General features: G+C 43.1%; 1 protein-coding gene across 7 annotated transcripts in view; it reads left to right on the top strand.

Moving 5' to 3' along the window:
• The window catches only part of PICALM (phosphatidylinositol binding clathrin assembly protein), a 495,196-nt gene that overhangs the window by 302,670 nt on the left and 173,883 nt on the right, over positions 1-18,643 (top strand). For all 7 annotated transcript variants that reach the window (XM_086933969.1, XM_086933970.1, XM_086933967.1 and 4 more), the window contains exon 9: positions 15,342-15,427. In XM_086933969.1, coding sequence (XP_086790095.1) covers positions 15,342-15,427 — 86 coding nt within the window. The remainder of the gene's footprint in view (positions 1-15,341; positions 15,428-18,643) is intronic.

Here is an 18,643-nt window from a genome sequence, read left to right as displayed (position 1 = left end):
CGTTTTCAACAAGGCCGACTCCACCATCGCACCCAAACTCAAGGACATCAACAACACCTCCCTCGACACCACCACCTTCCCGGAGAGCTGGAAGCACGCCGAAATCAGCGCCCTACTGAAAAAACCAACAGCTGACCCCACCGACCTCAAGAACTTCCGCCCCATCTCGCTCCTCCCGTTCCCAGCCAAGGTCATCGAGAAGACCGTCAACAGACAGCTCGCCGCCTTCCTCGAGACGAATGAATCCCTCGACCACTCACAGACCGGTTTCCGAGCCAACCACAGCACCGAGACCGCCCTCATCGCAGCCACAGACGACATCAGATCCCTGCTCGATAACGGGGAAACAGCGGCCCTCATCCTCTTGGACCTCTCCGCAGCATTCAACACTATCTGCCACCGCACCCTAGTGCAGCGCCTACGCAACATCGGAATCCAAGAGAAGGCACTGGAATGGATCATCTCGTTCCTCACCGGAAGAACCCAGAGAGTCTGCCTCTCCCCTTTTAGATCAGAGGCCACCAAAGTCATCTGCGGCGTACCACAAGGATCATCACTCAGCCTCACCCTCTTAAATATCTACATGAGCCCCCTCGCAGCCATCGCACGCCAACACAACCTCAACATCATCTCCTACGCCGACGACACCCAGCTGATCCTCTCCCTCACCAACGACGCCGCCAGAACCAACCTACACGAAGCGATGAAAGATGTCGCCGAATGGATGAAGAACAGCCGCCTGAAACTGAATTCAGACAAGACGGAAGTCCTCATCCTGGGATCATCGCCCTCCGCCTGGGATGACTCCTGGTGGCCCCCTGCCCTGGGCACCACTCCCAAGCCAACGGATCACGCACGCAACCTGGGCTTTATCCTGGACTCCTCCCTCTCGATGACCAGACAAGTCAACGCTGTGTCCTCATCATGCTTCAACACCCTGCGCATGCTCCACAAGACCTTCCGATGGATCCCCACCGAAACCAGGAAGACGGTCACCCAGGCACTCGTCACCATCCGCCTGGACTACGGAAACACCCTCTACACCGGAACCACAGTCAAACTCCAGAAAAGGCTCCAATGCATCCAGAGCGCCTCCGCACGACTCATCCTGGACATCCCCCGACACAGCCGCATCTTCGGCCACCTGAAAGACCTACACTGGCTCCCCGTCAGCAAGAGAATCACGTTCAGACTCCTCACCCACACACACAAAGCCCTCCACAACCTGGGCCCCAAGTACCTCAACAACCGACTGACCTTCTACACGCCAAACCGCCAGCTGCGATCAACCAACCTTGACCTCGCCACCGTTCCACGCATCCGGAGAGCCATTGCCGGAGGAAGATTCTTCTCCTACCTGGCAGCCAAGTCATGGAACTCCCTCCCCACCCACCTTCGGCAAACCCAGGACCACCTCGCCTTCAGGAAGCAGTTCAAGACCTGGCTTTTCGAGCAATAATCGGACCCCCCTCCCCCAGCGCCTTGAGTCCCGCCCGGGTGAGTAGCGCGCTATATAAATGCTATGATTGATTGATTGATAAATGCAGACAACTTTTTTTCTATTTGTTTTTATTGATATGCAGCATCAGAGACATGAATCTGTATGGATAGGTAGTATAGGCCTGCCAACAAAACTGATACTGGTTGCAGCCTCGGTAGGCCACGCAGCCTGTAGCTATCTGGACATACTCCATCTCTGCCCTGACGTTCAGAACGGTATCTCTAAGTTCTAACCCATAAAAGTGCACCCAAAATACACGATGTGGGCACAATGTACCATTAATATAGAAATCCAAATACGGGGGGGGGGGGGCGGGGGAGGGGGCGTGGGAGTTTATTACCTCAATACTTTTTAATAAAGTAATCCAATTGCAGTGTGTATTATAGTTGACACTTTGGATGGAGTAATACTATGAGCATCCTTGCGAACTATGTATCAATGTACTGCTTTTCTCCTTCTTAACTGTAAAAATGTATAAAATGTGTTTTAAAAAATGGAGGACGTGCCATCTTTAAATGACCGTACCTTACATACTATATTTGCAGAATGTGCTCCAATATGTACTGCTGTACCTTCGCTTCCCTCCTGGTGGGGCTTGGTTCTTTCGTATCACTCGCCCTTTAGCAGTTTGATTTTTTACAGCCCATACAATTTTAGTACTGTGATGATTGACCAGAAACCCTACGCCAGAAACTTGTCTAGCACCACTGTGTGCAAACGGAAGAACTGATGTGTTGTGTCCATGTGAACAATGTTACCAAACTGCGAGTCATTCACAATGAACGCACTGACTCTTGCTGGTTCACTCTTCTCTCCCACTTGATCTTCAGAAGCTGTGTGCACGTGTCTAGATTGTGCCACGCCCTGTGCACTTGTATCACTCAGAAAGCTGAATGAATGAGTTCATTCAAACCGCGCAAACAAGGAAATCAGCCTATAGCCGCGCGACTCTCCTCCACAGCGAACGATAAGCAGCTGTTTGTTTTTGTGTTCAGGACAACATATAATTACTTCTAGTGGTGCATTCAGTCCAAAATATAATTTTGCGTTTTGTAATTAGTGATAATTAATTATAGAATGACTAGGAGATTTCCTTTTAATCTAAGATGTCACTTTGACAATAATTATGCGATCTTTTCTACAAGGGCACTCCGTGTGAGGATTAATAAATGCACGTGTGTACTCACATCTGCTTTATTTAATCGGATTCAGAAAATACTGCTGAAATAAGCACTTTGTTATGAAGCGAACGCGTCTGTAGCCACATCCTGAATCCATTGGTGTATTTAAAAATAATTCTCAGAATGGAACAGTGCATCACATGGGACATTCATTCATGGTCTTGTTCTACAAGGAGCAGATCTATCCCGTAAATCGGTGGTATGTGGATATTCACGTTTATAGTGTCACATTGAAATCTTTTTATAAAAAGAGTGGAGCTTGGAAGTTATTTCAACTGAATTGTTTTAAAAGGGACTACAGGCGCAAGCATTCTCAGTGTAACCACTTACGCTAATTAGCTGGACCCAGGCTGTCCAAAATTAGGTAGAACAGTAATAGGATAGTTACCCACCACTATGTAAACTATTCTAGCACTCAATGTGAAGTCCTCAGTGATGTCATAAATGATGTTATAGAACATCATGATTTATGTAATATGTCAGGTCATAAGCAGTGCATAGCGGGCGCAAGTCATAGTTAGCTCTGCTAACTTTAACTGGCAAAGTTCAGTATTTTTTTTTTGTTCAATACATTAATGTTATTGGAAAATGCACCGAACTATAATGTTACTTTAACCTTTGTTTTTTACACTAAATTTGTAGTTTAAAAAAAAATGTAAAGTAATATTTTATTGCATTATGTAAAGCTAACCCAACTGTCGTGTGTGGTGGGCGTTTGGCTACTGGCCATAATGTTTTTTAAAGGAGAGTGGGCCTTGTGGCCTCACTCCCCAAACCTAGTTAGGCTCTGGGGACTCTAAGGCCTTATGTTTTTTAAAGGGAATTACAGTGCTCACTCCCGCCCGATTCGGACTCCCTCAGTAGCGAGATGACCCAAGGGGAATAAAGCTTCCTGGGCCAATCAGAATGCTCCATTTTTAAATAGTGTTTCCGAGAGTGTCTCTTGAGCCTCTTGTGGACCCAACTGTCCAGATATACAATTATTTTGTAACCTTAATTTCTCAAAAACTACTGAATGGATTTACACCAAATCACAATCTGTGTACCAAAATCTAGCTTTCTGCTAAATGTAGTGTAATTCCATTCAGCTATTTTTTTCTGTAGTCCTGCCTAAAGAAGTCTATGGAAAATGTATGGGAATTTTGCATTTTGGGACCACCCTGTTTTCTCTGCCCTCGCTTGGCAGATCACCCTGAAACTTTCCATGCCCAAACTAGTCAAAAAGTAGCACCTTTTTTGCACGTTTTCGTGGAGATTCAGCAAACAGTTTCAAAGTAATCAGCAACAAAAAAAGCTTTTCCAATGAAAATGCAATCCTAACTATAACTACCTAATGGCGACCACCTCTAGGTAAATATACAATGTCTATTGGGATTTGAATTTTTTTTGACACTTTTATAGGCCTAACCGCTGAATGGATTCGCACTATATTTGGCACAAAGACAGTTGTTGATTCAGTAAGAGCCCTTTTGTAAGTTAGTGTAAACCTGTTCAGTATTTTCGGAGTTATTAAAGAAATAAAACTTTATATCTAAGGACGCGGATACTCTGTGGATCAGCAGATACCCCCAGATCTAATTATATAGTTTTTATGTTAAAAAAAACATACATATTCACTGAAAATAACAAAGGTTACAGGGACGTTATAGTTAGGTTTAGGTTTTACCCACACAAAACCATAGAAATTCAGCAGTGATAGTTATGCTTATAGTTATACTTATCTGAAGAAACTAGAACGCGTGCCATTACGTAACATTCCAGTTTTAGTTTCTTAACATAAGTATAACTATATCTCCCGAATTTCTATGGTACTGTGTGGGTAAAACGTAAAGCTAACTATCATATTCCTGTAACCTTTCATTATTTCAGTCATGAAAATATATGTATCATCGCTTTAACATTCAGCGCGCTGGCTGCTAAGCACCCAGTTACGGGGTTTGTCGGACAAAATGTAGATGGCTTTCTCTGCATTTAAAACCCCCTCACACTGTTCAAAGAAACAGGCACCAACACTCCGAGCTTTGTCAAGAACACTTGCTTTATTGAGAGTTACCGCCTAACATGTTTTGGCCGCTCTTGACAGCCTTGTTCCTAGTAAAGAAACCTCAGTTTGAGGCATATGAGCTGTATATTACACACTGTGCATAGATCGCCACCTAGTGTTGGTCCCGGATGTTTGCAGTTTGTTTTGTCCTGAAAATTCTTTGGAAGTCACGGGATAGGTGACTCCACCTTTGGACCACATTGCGCATGGGCATCGGCTCCATCCTCAGATTGTTTTTTTCCGCCACCGGTCTCGGATGTGTTTCCTGCGCTCCGTGTTGGAACCGATTTTCCTTCGGCGCGCAATCCTCAACTACTCAGACGGTATTGTTTCGAACGGGTTTTCAATCGACGCTACTCTTCAACTCCGAATTCTTTGATTCCGGTTGTCGTTGAGGCCTTCGGGCCTACCCAGGCCTCATCTTCCAGCTCATGGAAAGAACGCTATTTAAAAATGTCCTCAATGTGGGTCAAAGTTTCCCCACACCGATCTCCATGAGCTGTGCAACCTTTGCCTCTCACCAGAGCACGAGGCAAGAGACTGTTCTGCGTGTGCCTCTTTCTGCTCCAAGACGACGATTCGCGACCGACAAGCTCGAAGAAGAATGGCTCGCTCGCCAGCTTCCATCCCGGACGACATCTTCGAAGAGGGCGTTGACATCCCAGAAAGACTGCAAGTACATGGCGTCGACAACAACTCCGAGGCTGAAGATTCAGATGTCGAGGACATCACTCCGGCGCAGAGGGTCTTAAGTAAAAACATCAACCCCGACCCTTCCTCGACACCTTCCAGAAAGGCTTCGGTCACACCCTCGCCTTCAGGCCCGGGTGCACACAGAGAGACTGCTTCCCATGCCCCACCTTCGAGCTCGGCAAAGAAGCCTAATAAGCCTTTAGGCGACTCGGACTCGAGTCAGCCTACCCCCGGCGCTGGAGCACACCTACCGGCACCGAAAAAGAAGCAATCTTCTTCCTGCACTTCAGCTGCTTCCACATCTAAGCATTCGGGGTCGAAGACTGGCACCAGCTCCTCTGCACCTAAACCACACTCGGAGCCGAGCAAGAAATTGCCACTCAAAGCACCCAACTCCCACACTTCAGAGCCAAAAAACCCCTCTGAACCAAAAAAGCCCTAGGAACAGATAAAATCTTTAGACCCGGAAAAGCCCTCGAAGCCGAAAAAACCTTCGGAACAGAAAAGACAAATGTTCCATCAACCAAAGACACTGCCAAGGAACATATTTCAAAGCAGAGAGGCTCACAGCTCATTGCCCAAAAAACCTCCGGCACAGAAGGATCTACCCTTTACAGGGGACCTTTTCCGTCCAGACCCTACGCAAAAGACCCTATTTAAAGATCCTAAGACTGGTCTAATGACTCTTACATCTAAGAAAAGACCACTAGATGCACCTGCACCGGCTCCTCATCCTAAGAGGAAGGACATTGCAACATCTCCTCTAAGGATATCTTATCCTCCTCCTCCTCCTCTTTCTCCTTCCCCTCTAGCTAACATTCTCCCACCACATCTTCCCCTACCACATCACTCCCCTATACCATCTCCTACTCTGTTACCAGATGATTATGGAGGCACTTCTAATGACACAGGGGATAGCGCAGACAGTGAGCCACCAGATAATTCTACTCCTCCTGGCTCACCTGACCCTTGGAATGACTATAGCACCCCAGATGTTCCTAACGTCCCACAAGAGGACGTATATCCCTCCAGGCCTTCCCCACCAGAAGACACTATGTGATTTACCAACTTGTACATAGGGCCGCCCAACTTCATTGGGTTGACCTACATACTACCCCAGTGGAGGAAGACTTCCTTATGGATACCTTTGACAATAAACAAAGGTCCACCTCTACTTTACCAATGTTTAAAGGGATTATTAAGCACGCATCAGAAGTCTTCAAAGATCAGGTCAGGGCTCGAATCATCAACACTCGAATGTAAAAAAAGTATAAAGCTGCCCCTTTTGATTCAGCATACATTAAAGGCCCTGCACCGCTAGACTCCCTTGTAGTCTCCAACGCACGCAAGAGAGCAAATTCACAAACATCAGGCGAGGCTCCCCCACCAGATAAAGAGTCTAAGCTCCTTGACGCATCAGGAAAAAGAACAGCATCACAGGCTGCAAACGTTTGTCGTATTGCCAATACTCAGGCATTACTTGCAAGATACGATAAGGCACATTATGATGAATTAGAATCCATAATGCAGCACCTTCCAGATAAATATAAAGATAGGGCAAATGAGCTTATACAAAATGGTAAAAACATCACAAATACCTCTATTCGCTGTGCTCTAGATGCAGCTGATACTGCTTCAAGGGCAAATAATACCAGTGTCTTCTTAAGTAGTCATGCTTGGCTACGAATTTCAGGTTTTTAACCTGAAGTACAAAGTGCCATCCTCAACCAACCCTTTGATGAGCAACACTTATTTGGGCCTAATGTGGACATATCCCTCAAAAATAAAAAAAAGATACGGACACAGCAAAATCTATGGGAGCCTTGCAGTCGCAAGCTCCCAGACGTTCTTTTCGTCGCTCATCCTACAGAAGCACCAACAGGGGATACTCCTCAGATACTCCCTCTACCTCTTACAAAGCTCCTACCCAATCCACCTATGGGAGAGGCTACCAAAGAGGAGGTTACAGGGGTAACAATAACAAAGGCAGAGGCAAAAATAATAGCTCCTGCTCTGCCTCCACCCCGCCCAATGACTTTCCCCAACTTCCCCCACCACATTCCACTCCAGTTGGTGGAAGACTACAACAATTCCTTCCTGCCTGGATCAACATCACATCAGACAGGTGGGTGCGACAAATAATTCAGTCATGTTACTGTCTAGAACTAACATCTACCCCCCAAACATACCACCCAAACAGCGACCAATGTCACAAGAACATTTAGTTATACTAAGACAAGAGGTAACATCTCTCCTACAAAAAAGCGCAATAGTTAGTTCCATTGCATCAACAAAACAAGGGAGTTTACTCCCTGTACTTTCTTATCCCAAAAAAGGACGGCTCTCTCAGGCCTATTCTAGACCTCAGGCCACTAAACCTGTACATACAATCAGACTACTTCCACATGGTCACGCTTTAGCAGGTCCTTCCTCTGTTGTTACAAAACAACTTCCTTGCTACCATAGATCTCAAGGACGCCTATTTCCACATTCCTATTCACACAGCTCTCAGAAAGTATATCAGATTTGTACTAGACGGTCAGCACTATCAATTCAAAGTACTCCCATTCGGAGTCACAACAGCACCAAGAGTGTTTACCAAGTGCCTAGCAGTAGCAGCACACTTACGAAGACAGCATATTCATGTCGTCCCACATCTAGACAATTGGCTCATAAAAGCCAGCTCACACAGTCAGTGTGTACAACACACTCACACCACCATCCAATTACTCCACGACGTGGGGTTCACAATAAACCACCCCAAGTCTCACCTACAACTGTCCCACTTAAATCAATATCTCGGTGCCACAATAAACACCTCAACAGCGCTCGCTTATCCACGTCCTGCCAGGATAACAAATATGCAAGCCCTACTAACAAAATTCCAACCGCAACACTCTCTTCCAGCTTGAGTGTTCATGCAACTCATAGGGATGATGGCTTCTTGCATATTCATAGTACCTCATGCAAGGCTACAAATGCGTCCTATTCAAGAGTGCTTAGCACGTCAATGGAACCAGGCTCAAGGTCAATTAACAGACCTAGTGTTGGTAGACGGTCGAACTCGCCGCTCTCTGCAATGGTGGAACACCAAAAACCTCTCCAAGGGCGCGACCGTTCCTATAGCCAGTCCATCAAATAGTCATAACAACGGACACATCGCTCTCCTGCTGGGGAGCTCAGCTACTGCAGCACACCATGAAGGCCAGGTGGACACCACAACAAAAGTTACTCCACATCAATCACCTGGAGTTACTAGCCATATTTCTAGCCCTAAAAGCTTTTCAAAAGCAAATATCAGGCACAGCTGTCTTAGTCCGCACAGACAACATGACAGCTATGTATTACATCAACAAACAAGGGGGGACACACTATCTGCAACTCTCTCAGTTAGCGCAGCAGATTTGGAGATGGGCTATACCACTAAAAAATTTTCTCTTAGCCCAACATGTTCCAGGACCACAAAACTCCATTGCGGATCTATTAAGCCGTCAAACGCAACAGATTCACGAGTGGGAACTTCATCCACAAGTTCTTCAACCATTCTTTCAGATGTGGGGACAACCTCAGATAAACCTCTTCGCTACCCACGAAAACTCAAAATGCCCAAGCTTCGCCGCCAGATATCCACACCCGCTGTTCAAAGGCAATGCGATATGGATCAAATGGTCTGGCAAATTTGCATATGCTTTTCCACCTCTCCCACTACTTCCATTAGTGGTACGCAAACTACAAAATCATTCCCTCACACTTATTCTGATAGCTCCAACTTGGGCCAGACAACCGTGGTACACCACACTGCTGCAACTTTCTGTGGTACCACACTAAAAGCTGTACCTGTCTCCACGCTTAATAACCCAGAACCATGGAGGGATCAGACACCCGGTACCCAGCTCAGCTCAACCTGGCAATCTGGCTCCTGAAATCATAGAGTTTGGGTACCTTAACCTTCCCCCTGAATGTATGAATGTTATTAAAGAAGCAAGACCTCCCACAACTAGGGCATGTTATGCAGTAAAAGTGGAAACGTTTTGTAATATACTGTCAAAACAACCAAACCAATCCTTTAGATGTGTCTATTCAACACATCATAGGATATTTACTACACCTCCAAAAATGTAACTTAGCATACACGTCTATTAGGCTGCACATTGCTGCCATTGCAGCATACCTACAAAATAGACAACATCTATCACTTTTTTGAGAGTTCCTGCCATAAAGGCTTTTATGGAGGGCCTAAAAAGAATAATTCCACCTAGAACACCACCTTCCCCAGTGTGGAATTTGAACATTGTTCTTACAAGGGTAATGGGACCTCCATTTGAACCTTTACATAAATGTGAACTGCAATTCTTAACTTGGAAAGTTGCTTTCCTAGTAGCTGTTACTTCTCTCAGAAGAGTTAGTGAGATACAAGCATTCACCATTTAAGAACCTTTTCTGCAAATGCACCACAATAAAGTTGTTCTACGAACTAATCCTAAATTCCTTCCAAAAGTCATTTTCCCTCAATCAATCTGTAGAGCTGCCTGTATTCTTCTTGCAGCCACAAACAGTCGCAGAAAGAGCTCTTCATACCCTGGATGTCAAAAGAGCATTACTTTACTATATTGAAAGAACACAACCTTTTTCGCATAAACAAAACAGCTTTTTGTGTCATTTTCACCACCACACAAAGGCAGCCCTATCTCAAAATCAGGGATAGCTAGGTGGATTGTCAAATGCATACACATTTGTTACCACTAAGCTAAACGCTATCTGTTCCTCCTAAAGCCCCTTCTACAAGAAAGATAGGGACTTCAATAGCTTTTTAGGGAACATTCCATTACATGACATATGCAGAGCAGCTACATGGTCTACAACACACACTTTCACAAAACACTATTGTGTAGATGGGCAAACTAAACAACAAGCTACTGTGGGTAAGCTGTTCTCAAAACACTGTTTCAAACTACTGCAACAGATAAGGGTAGTCACCGCTAGGTGTGGGTACTGCTATATAATCTATGCACAGCTTTGCAAGAAAAGGAAGGATGTCCATGTAAGCTGAATCTAATTAAGATAATACTGGAACAGATAAAGGCAGCCGGGGAGGCAGGTGGGCGTGTGTAACTCTGTAGCTCATATGCCTCAAACGGAAAATGCTACTTACCAGTATGCATCTGTTCTTGGCATGTAGAGCTGCAGAGTTACACACGCCCACCCGCCTCCTCGGCTGCCTTTATCTGTTCCAGTATTATCTTAATTAGATTCAGCTTACATGGACATCCTTCCTTTTCTTGCAAAGCTCCATCATTTCCCTAATGGCGAAAAACAATCTGAAGATGGAGCCGATGCCCATGCGCAACGTGGTTCAAAGGAGGAGTCACCTATCCTGTGACTTCCAAAGACTTTTCAGGACAAAAAAAAACTGCAAACATCCGGGCCCAACACTAGGTGGCGCTCTATGCACAGTGTGTAACTCTGCAGCTCTACATGCAAAGAACAGATGCATACTGGTAAGTAGCATTTTCCTTTTCTTCACTTTATATAAACAAATGTGACTTGTGACTCACAGTAGGCATAGAAGTACATAGTTTCCAAAAGAATGCATTACCTCACGCATATTAATAAAAATGATTCGTCCAAAATAAATAATTGGCAAATTATAAAGCACAGAAGAACATCAGTTTTTTCAAAAACATGATTGCTATTTTGTACAAATTTCTTTAGCACAAAGTGCTTATTTTCACTAATGGCAGCAAGCAAACCATGTGAGCTCAGAATCAGCTAGTCAACATGCCCAAAGTTGGGAAACAAATCAATATTGATAAATTTAAATGCAATTTAAAGTCTTAGTACTCCAAATGAAGTGAGGACCGCAGACACAACATTCAAACTAATTCAATCAAAACTCATTACATGTATCTTTTTTTTACGCAGCTTTCTAATACTACAATCTGTTTATACATTTCATTAGACATAGAATTTGCATTTTCACTTGTAGTGTAAAGCAGACCACATAAACTCAGAATCAGCTGCTCAGTATACCCAAAGTTAGGAAACAAATCAAAATCTATGAATTAAAATTATGTAACTCCAAGTGGAGTAAGGCCAACAGACAAAACAATTTCAATTAAAGCTCAGTCCATCTATCACATTATACCTAGCGCTTAGAACGAAATCAAACAATGGTGTAACTATACCCAAGTGGGTGAAAATGCCATGATTAAGCATCCTACAGTTTAATATATTGATCATAAGACTTATTCCTTGTCTTGACAAAAAAAGAGAATATTATTAATTAACAAACATTACATTGTTTCTTCCTCAAATCTTGAAGAGAGTTGGAGAAATGTATGCAGATCCTCCTCCATATTTAAAGCCTTAGGATGTTTGCTATCAAGCAGTATATATATATATCTTGGTTCTAGCTGATGTAACTTTTTCTCTCTGTTGCCTCCTCTCAAAGCTCAGGGAACATTATCAATCACAAAATATTGGAGTAGCTTCTCTTCTCCTTTATGCATTGTATTAAAATTGCATACCACTGAATAGGTTTTGTCAGAGGTTTTAATCGCATGTATATGCTGCAGAATGTGCTTGTGTACCTGACATTAACAGCAATTATTAGTGCCTAAATAGTTACTGGAACTTATAAACATACCGTTTTGTGAATGAAAGGCGGTGCGGTGGAATGACAAAAGCACAAACTGTTTGACAGTGATCTCAGAAAGAGTAAAAATGGGAGGAGTGGCGCAGGAGATTAGAACATCAGCACTACACCAAATAATTAATTCCAACACTCCTCAGTGTGTGAACCTCGATAAGATCTTCAAAGAATGGCCTTATGTCTCACAAACAACGGTGTGCAATCCAGCAATGTGTGTAAGGTTATCAACAATTTTACTACATGTACCAGAATGCCCATTTGGGTATAAAAGACTTGTGAGTACATGGTGGTAATTGCTAATAGATTCAGCTACCATGAACAAGACCACAAGGGTTGAAATGCGTTGGTAGTGTTTTCGCCTCTTCAGTAACGGCTCTCTTGAGATATGTGTGTTTAACCTCATCGCTGCGGCGGCTGTTCCCGCTGTGTGCGGCAAATTTAAACAAGCACTGGCGTTGCCAATAGGTCTCGCAGTAGGAAAGTTGGAGCCATTACAATTGCAAATAACAATGCCTTTTATTTTTGTTTTCATTTTAAAAACATAAAGGGCTTTGTCATTTACAAAACCAATAGCTCCAACTTTCCTACTGCGAGACCTATTGGCAACGCCAGTGCTTGTTTAATTCATGATAGTAATCCAGTTTACTTGTTCCAATCACTGGCAAAGCCAATGGGTGTATCTACCGTTTGGAGTCCTACCTAAACGATTTAAAGCCTACAGCAGGGATAAAAAAATGTTTCTGTATACAACGTGCTCATGAGACATAGATGTAATGTTTTTGGTATACATTGGAGATGTAAAACACTCCCATATACATTGCAGTGCGAGCTCGCCATAGGAAGCAGGATTTTCCACCAGAATTATTCTGAGCAAATCACTCAATCTCCATGTGCCTAAAAAAATGAATGTGACCTCGTGTAATGTAAATGAATGTGACCTCGTGTAATGTAACAGGCGTCTCTTTCCCTTGCGTGATGCCTATTGAAGTTTTATGTCTGTTACACTGCTGTGGTACTTTAATGACTAAATGGTAGCTCGGCCTTCTTTTTCTAACGAGGCCACCCCTGAAAGCCCAGTGAAGCCATTAGGTGACCTGTCCTCACGAGCAGCCCACTTCCTTTCATTGCAGACACATGCATACACTCAGATATCCACTGAAGCTCGTGCCCTCGGGAACTGAGACAAGCGCGTTCCAAGGGTTCATGAAACAGAAGAGACATCATTTCATTCCCGTCGCGCGATTAATAAGTGCACTACGGCCTCCCTATGACAGTTCAACCATGACATATGATTTATGAGCCATAAATATTTCCGGTGACGGAAATGTAATGTCCCCTTCTGCTCCCCGTTGCATTTCACATCGAAGGATGAAATTACAGCTGTTTTCTGTGAGCTGCGGCAAAATGAGGAATATTCACCCCTCGGAATTACCCGCCAGCGCGTGCGGTGTCAGCCAGGGCTTTGAGTATCCCTGACACGAGGCGAGGAGCTAGACAAAGGGGAAATGGGCATGTAAGGATAGGTCTAGCGCCAGTGGAGCACGCCAGGCGCAGCTCGAAAAGAAAAGTTATTACGACATGTCAGTCGCTTAATTTGGGAAAATGGGAAAAATATGGAAATAATGAGTGCCTGAGCGTATCACAATTTAAAATATTGTTCATTTGCATCCAGCATGTGGTGCGAAGCTGTCACGAAGACTGTACAATTTGCTAATAACATGAAATGCTCACAGTCTGTCACAATTGGACAACTACTTATCCGAGCAGAAGTCATAGACTGCAGACGTCAGACGAACAAACCACCTAGACATCGTTGCCACTTTAAACAAGTAACAAACGGGCCAGTGAGGGGATGCGAGAGAGAAGGCAGGCGCTGGAGAGGGAGGGGGTGGGCTGCCCATATGGAGAGGGAGGGGGTGTGCTGCCTGCTGGGCTGGGCTGCCTCTGATCATCTAATGCGAGTCACGGAAGGCAGGCGCTGGAGAGGGAGGGGGTGGGCAACTCGAACGACCATATGGCTGGGAGAAGCTGTGTGAGGGAGGCCGGGCTGGCTGGGCTCCTTCACGAGAGGCTTGTGGTCACGTGATTCTCGTGGTGACTCACATGCACTGTGAAGGCAATGAGGGTGTGAAGCAGCAGGGGCCTGGGGGAAGCACAGTCCTCGTAAACTAAAACATGAAAAAAAATGCACATGAAATGAAGCAACACGGGGAAACTGAAAGTAAGGCCGGCCTGAGGCCGGCCATAAATAATTAGGGTAGGAGAGGCCGGGAAACTGAAAGTACGGCCGGCCTGCGGCCGGCCATGAATAATTAGGGGAGGAGAAGCTGCAGAGCGCACGCTGGGCGAAGCCCTTTGATGTGCTGTGCGGTCGTGAATGCGCGTGCTTGTTTAATCACGTGATTCACATGAACTTAAAGAAAACCGCGGCTGAAAGCCCCTGGTTTGACGAGGATTTTGCCGACATGAATTCTCGCTCCGCTCAATGCGCTTGCGCGCATTGATAGGTCGCGAGACCTAAAAAGCTGCGTTACATGAGGAGCTCAGCTCGTCATCCGCACACGACCACCGTGGCTGATGACGAGCTGAGCTCGTCATCAGCAGCGAAGAGGATATATATATATATATATATATATATATATATATATATATATATATATACATATATATATATATATATATATATATATTTTTTTTTTATATATATATATATATATATATATATAATCACTTACTTTATGCTTACCTGCATGGTAAAGGCATGCGTGGTAGCGTTAGAAACCCCACGATAGTCTGTCCATCTTTTGAACATAAGAATGTTTGGAAAGAAACATTAATTCGAACACTTGTAAGGCCTCATCTAAGCTGTCATAATATTCTTACAGTTTTGCCTAGTTATATTTTCCCATTAATAATTTAGTCTCAATAAAATAGACAAAGAAGAGAGCTGGGTATAAAAATAAGTCCAAGTTATACAGTTTTGGTAACTGTGGTAGTCATGGTCCTTTAGACTATCAATAATGAGCTTTTCTGTGTCTGATTACAATCTTATTAGTATATGTCACCTACCTCTCATAGTTTTTAATTGTGATGTTGAAGTGACATGGTATGTGAGTGTGGTGAGTATATTGGTCACGCCTCTGTTAGCTTCTGGTAAAGTCACAAAGTACCTTGAAGTGTTCAATAAATGATACGGGAAGTGGATTTATGAACAAACACTGCCATGTTACTGCAAACAAAAGAATGCATTTCCTTTTCTGTTTCTTTCAGGCCCCAAGCAGTCTTCTCGATGCATTGGAGCAACATTTAGCCTCATTAGAAGGAAAGAAAATCAAAGATTCCACAGCTGCAAGCAGGTATTTTTATATTTGTTTGCTGAAGCGAGAATTCAGTTAGAAATCCATGTTTTCCTCCGACTCTTAATCATAGATTCAGAGATGGGGCAGCATTGGTTTATTTAATGTGCTGATGGCTAAGTTTTATTGTTTTTTAGTCACTTTTATCACTATTGGTAAATAGAATCTGCTTTATGGTTGTGTACCTTACATTCTAAATTTCTACCACGTGGGAGAGGGTTCCGGACATCATATCTTGCATTATTAAGGTGAGCAAAGGCTGATGGATGGGGAGGGGGTTAGGCTAAAAGGAATCATAAATTATTGTACTCAGATACTCAAGCCACACTTCTTAAGGAGGTATATGGCTTGCCAATTGAAATCATTTTGGTGTGAATGGCATGTACTTATTGTTTTCAAAAATGTATTATTTTGTCCTGAAAATTTGGGTTTCCAACCAATTGTAGAGCTGCATTGGTTTTTCTGAATTCCTGTGCTATGCCAGACCTTAGTCGCCATCGAATGTCAAGATTTTATATTTGCCAACACTCAGATATTTTGTTGTAGCATTGAGCCGCCTAATGCCAACTGCTCTAGCTCCCAGTAGGGATATTTATTTTCTGGAAGGGAGCATCCGCTGGCGACGTTATGTAACTTCAAGTCTCTTCTTGTGTTTCAGACAAAGTTAGACGTCGGTTTTTGTTAATTGATCAAGCAAGGCTTGCGTTAGAAAAAACGAATGGCCGTAATATTTAGATACTTCTTTAGGTACAAGTACCATTCATGTAAAATGTACCTAACTGGCTGAAGATATTGGTTAATTATTTATAAATTTGATTTGCATAGCTAATTTCTTTAGTAGTGTCATCAAACTGATTCTCCCTATCTTGTCAGTGTCTAAATAAAGTAACACCCCTAGATATTCTACAACTTTATTAATAGGGAGGAATGCTGTGACGGCACAAAACATGAGATTTTTCCCTATTGTGCTTTTAGGCTTAGACCTGTCCATGTTGATACATAAACATTTCTGTCGCCATAATGGCAATTGCTCGTTTGTCGCTGAATCTAGTAATGTCATAAGTTTGAAGTGATGTGTGGATTGCATTTGTCTTGTGCCCAAGCTGGTGCTACTTGTATAGTAAGTGCACCAAAAGGCTCTATGAATACTGCCGGGCAGTACCTTTGTGTATTGTCATTTACTTACTGAGTTCTGAATCGATAAATATCTTAGGTTTTCATCCACAATGCAGAAATGTAATACTCCAGACAGACTCATTTAAAACCATATTTCCATGCAGTGCCAATACATAAAACCTACTGCGCTGATGGAACAATCGCTCAGTAAAAACAGGCATTTGCAATGCAATCGGTCTTGCATTGAGGGAGTTAGAGCTGTTAGCGTTGTAATTGATTATGTCTTTTACCCATGTATTTTGGTTTGGTTTGGAGTGGAGTGGATGTATGTGCTATGGAGTGGAATTATGTGGGTTGAATTTGAATTGTTGTGGAATTGTGTGGGGTGAAATTGTGATGTATAGTGGAATTATGTGGGATGGGAACAGATATGGGTGAGAACTCCACAGAATAGATAGAAAAGAATTTAGAGAGGGATAGGTAGTTTGTGTATTAAAGTGGTGAATGAACTCCAGGCAGAGGAGCACAAAGAGTGTGCGAGAAAGAGAGAAAGTAGGGGTAGGGCAGGTCACAGACACATTTTTGTGGTGTGGAACTGTGTGGCATTTGGTGAAATTATGCTTATTGGAATAATGTGTCAAGGTGTGTATTACATTTATGTAGATTGCTGGTATGTGGTAGAGAGTGTATTTATGTGAGATGTTTTTGTGTTGTATTGAGTAGAGTAATTATGTGGCTCTGAGTGGTATTATGTGGAGTGAAATTATGCTTTGTGGTTTAGAATTGCGTGGCATTGAGTAGTGTATTTGGTTGTGAATTTATGTGGGGTGTTTTGGGGTGGTATTATGTGGCATGGAATAGTAGTATAAGGTGTAGAATTATGTGACATGTTGCAAATTTGAATGTGTTTTGTGGAGTGTAATTGTATATTTTAGTATTTAGTGGTGATATTCTGAAGGACTGTAACATTTCCCATGTTCACTGTAAGGTGGATTCGTGTGCCTACAGTTTGACGCTATCTTTTAGTTTCTTTCCTAAGTCACCCCCTATCCATCTTAATGCTACAGCTTTACAGATAGTCAACAGCTTTCTATGGTGAATTAGGGGCGAAGCTTTGTCAGTGAAATAGATTATGACTTTGCAGAGTTCTATAATAACGAGCGGAACAGTTCTCAACTTTCCTGCGTTTAATATATTGACCACAGACACACGAAAGGCTAAATCATTATGAGTTTTAAAATATAGAAACCTATAATCTATGAGGGAAATAAATCACAAACCACAGCACTAGGATAGTAGAGGCTAGGTGACAGAGACAGATGCAAGTGTGCACAACAACAGACATTGCGACTGAAGCAAGTCTGCACACCAACACAGACAGGGCGGTAGTTGCAAGCACACATCCGCACAGTGTGGATGGCAAACTGTCCCAAAGCTTGGTTGTAAGAACTGCGAATGAGCTTCCTCCTCAGCACGTCTTCAAGAACTTCGGAATCCTCATTAGGCGTAGGTTATAAAAACCTTAGTACTCTCTCTCTCTCGAGGGTATATGGTGTCAATGTTCTTCAAATAGTGCAGGGCAAGTGCAGGACTTGTAAACCCTGTCTGTGATGAGATGAAGTGAGGTGGGCATCCTCTGGTATTTCCACACTGGCTGCACTGGGTCATAGGTTGGACAGTATAAAGACATTTTATGTCCTGAGAACATGATTTAGTAAAGACAGGGATGTAAAGTTTACTGCACAGACTGGCATGTTTCCTTCTTCCTGTGCTATATATATATATATATATATATATATATACATATATACATATATATATATATATATATATATATATAGATAGATAGATAGATAGATAGATAGATAGATAGATAGATGTGTGTGTGTATATATATATATATATATATATATATATATATATTACCTACTGGCGGTCGCCAGTAGGTATATATAGTTAGGATTTTTTCCCTATGGGATTTCTGAAAATTCTATGTCTAATAACTTTGGCGTTTGTGGACGGAATCGGCTGAAATTTTCAGGAAAATGGCACATTTTGTTTCTGAGCAGCTCCTGGAAATTTGGGGGGGTTTCGTCAAGG

The sequence above is a fragment of the Lissotriton vulgaris genome, chromosome 8 (assembly GCF_964263255.1).
Source record: "Lissotriton vulgaris chromosome 8, aLisVul1.2, whole genome shotgun sequence".
In the NCBI taxonomy this organism is placed as follows: domain Eukaryota; kingdom Metazoa; phylum Chordata; class Amphibia; order Caudata; family Salamandridae; genus Lissotriton; species Lissotriton vulgaris.
Note: the sequence above shows the minus strand (reverse complement) of the source record. Positions and strands in the feature narration are given on the sequence as shown.